General features: G+C 40.0%; 2 protein-coding genes across 2 annotated transcripts; both read left to right on the top strand.

The window, feature by feature from the left end:
* Positions 1-1,043: 1,043 nt before the first annotated feature.
* On the top strand, positions 1,044-2,381 carry LOC125198805 (protein ABC transporter 1, mitochondrial-like; the record flags this gene model as incomplete). The annotated part of the gene is made up of 3 exons (XM_048097072.1): positions 1,044-1,153; positions 1,819-1,935; positions 2,016-2,381. Coding segments are annotated over 3 exons (593 nt in total), but the record flags the coding sequence as incomplete, so codon positions are not given.
* Positions 1,813-4,991, top strand: LOC125198806. The gene is made up of 7 exons (XM_048097073.1): positions 1,813-1,935; positions 2,016-3,040; positions 3,385-3,570; positions 3,659-3,789; positions 3,920-4,088; positions 4,291-4,420; positions 4,634-4,991. Exons 2-7 carry the CDS (start codon positions 2,618-2,620, stop codon positions 4,879-4,881), a joined length of 1,287 nt encoding a protein of 428 aa, XP_047953030.1. The 5' UTR covers positions 1,813-1,935; positions 2,016-2,617; the 3' UTR covers positions 4,882-4,991.
* Positions 4,992-5,000: the final 9 nt, after the last annotated feature.

Raw genomic sequence — 5,000 nt, forward strand, 5'->3', positions numbered from 1 at the left:
GTCTCTGTACCTGACCTCCTATTTAAACCTTGGATTCAGTAAGTCAGCCATAATGAAAATAATTTGCTTAGGTTGGATTTGAACACATCCTAAAAAATAAATAGGATTGGGTCAAAGTACAGTCACTAATTTATACTCCCTCCGTCCCGGCTAAGATGACACATTGCTTAGCCGGCACGGGATTTTAGGAGTTATTGGTTAAAGTGTTTAATTAGAGAGAGAGAAGGTGGGTGTAATTATTAAAGTAGAGAGATAAAGGAAGATGGATATTTTAATAGGAGTGAGAAAAAGTGGTTGAGTGTATTAATTGGAGAGAGAAAGTTACCAAAAAAGGAAATGTGTCATCTTAGTTGGGACAAACTAAAAAGGAAAACGTGTCATCTTAAGCGGGACGGAGGGAGTAAATTAATACTTCCTCCGTCCCACAATAAGAGTCACATTTTACCATTTTGGTCCGTCCCACAGTAAGAGTCACATTTCACTTTTACCATAAATGGTAAGAAGGTCTCCTAACTCACATCACTCGCATTCTATTATAACCAATATAAAAAAGTGGACCTCATATTCGACTAACTTTTCCAACCCACGATTATTTACTTTTCTTAAAACCCGTGCCCACACCAAATGTGACTCCTATTGTGGGACGGAGGGAGTAATTTTTATAATAATAACAATAAATATTGTTGATATTTATTTATTTATCTTTGGTATAAGTTGCATAATTCAATTAGAATATTGCTGAAGGAAATTGTGATATTGCCATGTTCCAGTTCTTCGCCCATTGTTATAAATCTTAGATTAATAATGCAATTTTTTGCCTCCATAGTTTATAAACATTTCCTTTAACTCTGGCCTCGAATTATATACTCCCCCGGTCCTTTAAATTATGAACTTCCTATTTTAAAAACTCTCTCTAACCCATTATCCACTAACAATACTTCAATCACTTTTTCTTTCTATCTATATTTTACTTTACCAATTGTGCATTAAAACCCGTGACCCTTCAAAAGTTCATTATGATAGCAAGTATCCCATTTATGCAGGAATTCCAATTGATAAGGTTGCATCGCTGGATCAAGAGACTCGCAATTATGTAGGGACAAAGTTACTTGAGCTTACGTTGAAGGAGTTATTTATCTTCCGTTTTATGCAGGCAAGTCTCTCTCTCTCTCTCTGTGTGTGTCAAACTGAGTATATCCCTTGTCTCACAAGTTTCTGGTTGTAAAGAATTTGACTGTAAAGGAATTGGCATATATTGGTAAACCCAACATGTAACCCAAATTCCAGTTTAGCAACAACAAGAGGATGTGTGAAGGTAGAAGAGAAATAAATGATTGAAGTACAAAATGAAAACCACCTCTCACAAGGCTCAAAGGAACAATTCTGCCATAGTGAAGCTATTCAATCCCATGATACTTACCAGACGATAATAATATTGCTCTTATTAAAAACAACTCAAATAATTACATAGCAACTTTTATAAACTATTGTAAAGGATTCTTAGGCCAGTCGTGTCTTTGGAGTGGTAGTCAATGGTTAGGATTGTGCTTATTAATTTTGTTATCAGCAGGATTATATGGCAGGTGGTACACCTAGCAGTATCTTTCTAATTTGTTTTCAGTTTCTTTTATACAACATTTAAACCAGCCCCCCCGGTTAGAATCTGACCATGTTAATGTTGGCTCTGTCACTGGTATCACCAATACAATTTTGCAACTATGGGATTTTGAAATTATTGTCTGAAATCATGATTGTATCTGTTTTGTGTTAATCCAAGGTCATCTATTAATATCTGTCCCTTGCTGTGATCTCAAGCAGACTGATCCTAACTGGAGTAACTTCTTATATGACGAGACGAATAAATCGATCAACCTTATAGACTTTGGAGCAGCAAGGGACTACCCAAAAGAATTTGTAGATGATTATCTAAAGATGGTAAGATGCATTCCTTTCCTTTGAAGTGGTGGAATAGATTTGGTCATGTTTTATGTTGAAGTTGGTTTTATGATTATCAGGTAATGAGTTGTGGAAACAGCGATAGGGAGATGGTGATTGAGATGTCAAGGAGGCTAGGGTTTCTGACCGGAATGGAATCAGAGATAATGGTGGAGGCTCATGTGCAGGCAGGGTTCGTGGTGGGACTGCCGTTTGCAAAGAGTGGAGGGTACGATTTTGGATCGACGAATATTACTCAAAGCATTACAAATCTGGGGGCAACGATGCTTCGGCACAGGCTGACACCCCCTCCGGAAGAGGCCTACAGCCTTCACCGGAAGCTTTCCGGTGCTTTCCTCGCTTGCATCAAGCTTCAGGCTGTGGTTCCTTGCAGAGAACTGCTGCTTCAAGTCTACGACAATTATCAGTTTGGGACCTTAAATTAATTCTCTTCATTCTATTCATTTTGAAATTCATATTCTTATTGGATTAGACAGGAAATTTCATCAATGTTTTCTTGTTATTTGTATCATCATGTGAAAGAAATTGAAAATAAAAAACCAAACATGGTTAATACCTTTGCTTTTATTGTGGTATCTTTTGTTTTACAATTGAAATTTAGAATAGACTCGTATCCTATTTGATAAACGACATAAATCAACGAAGCATAGTATTAGTAGTAATGGAGGAGGAAGAGGAAGCGGCGGCGTTTGTGAGGGAAGAGGTGGAGGACTGGGACGACGAGGTGAAGAGTCGAGCGCGATTCAAAGCGCTGAGCGGGCAGAGGTCGGATTGGGAGGCGCGCTATTGTTTTTGGAGGGATTTAATCGTGAAGACAGCTCGACACCTCCGCATCTTAGTCATCCGCCCTTCCCGCCTCTCCGGCCTCTGGTTCCGCCGCCGCCCCGACGGCCTCTCCCCTTTGTGCCTTGATCAAGTGCTCCTTGAAATGCACCGCGCCGGAGACTTGCTGCTTCCTCGCGCTTCTTCCTCCTCTTCTCGCCTCCCTCACATTTTCCGCAGGGCGCTCGATTTTCTGCCCCTCGGCGATCGCCGCCCTCTCGCTCTCACCGCCGACTGCTACATTCTCGCACCGCTCTTGGAGGTAACCGTTTTCTTATTTTTTATTCTTGGGTTAGTTGCCCTAATTTTTGCCCCAATTCACAATTTTGTGGAATTTCGCTTGCGTTGGCCAATAACTCAAAATTTTGAATGAAGAGTCGATTGAAACTATATCCTTTTGTTAATGCCGGAATTTGAATCTCTCTACCACATACTGTTACAAAACTTTCGTTGAGAGCTTTCCAGTGGCAGTGTGGCACCTTTAGACTTCCCATTGGCGTTTCATGTGTTTTTGACAGTGGGTTAAAAACTGAAATTTGGTTTTAGTTTGTTTGTGCATTTACAGAAAATTAACCCTTCTTTCTAAGTCTCTTTAGTTAAATATAGGAACGATCTGTAGAGGTCATTACCAAATTGTCGGAAAACTGTTGGACTAGTACGTGTGTTGTCACCATGGACAAGTTTGGGGAAGTTTGTGTGGGCTCTGAGGAGGAACGGCTTGCCATTTTGGATTACTTGGTGACACGTGGAAGAGCTACACGCCTTGTCATCAACAAACCTCAAGCTATAGAGGTTGCTGCTACTCTGATGCATAATACTAACATTCTGGAATTGGAAACGATGGGGTTTGACTTGTTTCTTTTCCATTCTGTTGATGCAGGGTGTCAAATTGTGTATTGCTCCTGGGGCAGCTTCTGCTGCCTCAACTACGGATTACAGTTTACTACACTTAACTTGGACTGCCGAGAAGCTGGGGAAGCAGCTTCATTTAATTGACCAACGATATCAAAAGTAAACATCCCGAGATTAATAGATTTGTGGTTTCATTAGGTCAATTTCTCAAGAAGAAACAAGTTATTGTTGTTTCTTCTTCTTTTTGGTTGATATTTTAAATCTGATTACTGAATTGAGCTCTGTGCAGAAGTAGGGAGTCTGCTATAGCATCTCTTAGAGAAGCAAACAAGAAACTTGCCCTGAGACATACAAAAGAAATGAAGCTGGCATCTCAAAGTAGAGAGAGGTGCTCGGCACTGTTGGACCAGGTGGAGAAAGTTCTCCAGGCTATTTCGGATGCTGAGTCCTCCAAAAAGGTTGATTTTGCATGCTAATCTTATTTCAGTGTTCATTCTCTTTGGCTTGTTAAATGTGTACAAAGTTGGGGATGTCTTTGTATTGGTGCTTGATATGGTCCATAGCTACTGAAGCCTGTTCAAGTACAGCCGGATATTTTATTCTGGTAAACATAATTCGATGCTACGTTTCATCAGTCTTAATCAATATGTTCTCATACAGGTGGCGGAGGCCTTGCAGAGCAGCAAACGTGCTATGCAGGAAAACCAAATTAACATTGAAGAAGTTGCACAGTGCCTGCTGGAACTTGATGAGAACATTGATGCACTGAAACGACTTGATAATGCTCTAGGTAAGCATTCGCTATCAGATCTCTAGTGCTGAGCATGTTAACTAATCATGTTTCTGAATTCTATTGGGCTATGAATCCTATGATTACATACTATGGTCATTGTATATATGCCTAACACGATTATCTTGTCTGCAACTCATCGCTTAACAAAATCCCAAATTACTCTGTGAACATATGTATATATGTGCCTAACATGTGACCATGAATTTGTAGAAGCAACTACAACATATGGTGAGATAGATGATGAAGACATTGAAGAAGAATTTAAGACGCTGCAGCTGGAGCTAAACAGCACAAAGGCAGTTGCAGCAGAGGCAGAGATATCAGAAGAAACTGAAACGGATGCTTTGAGCAATGCGTTGTTGAATCTTCGTCTCAAGAGTGAGGGAGCCAAGAAGGTGGAGGCAGAATGTTGCACAGATGAAAACATGTCAAATGAGAGAGGCCTTGAAGCGGCTTGAATTTATGTAAACGGATAGGATAGGTAATCCAAGTGTTGGATTTGATGTAAATGGGTTGATACGAAATGCGAATGAGTTCAGTAGTCTTGTAAAAACGTACATTTAAGTCAGATCTACTC

This window comes from Salvia hispanica, unplaced genomic scaffold (genome assembly GCF_023119035.1).
Source record: "Salvia hispanica cultivar TCC Black 2014 unplaced genomic scaffold, UniMelb_Shisp_WGS_1.0 HiC_scaffold_281, whole genome shotgun sequence".
Taxonomy (NCBI): domain Eukaryota; kingdom Viridiplantae; phylum Streptophyta; class Magnoliopsida; order Lamiales; family Lamiaceae; genus Salvia; species Salvia hispanica.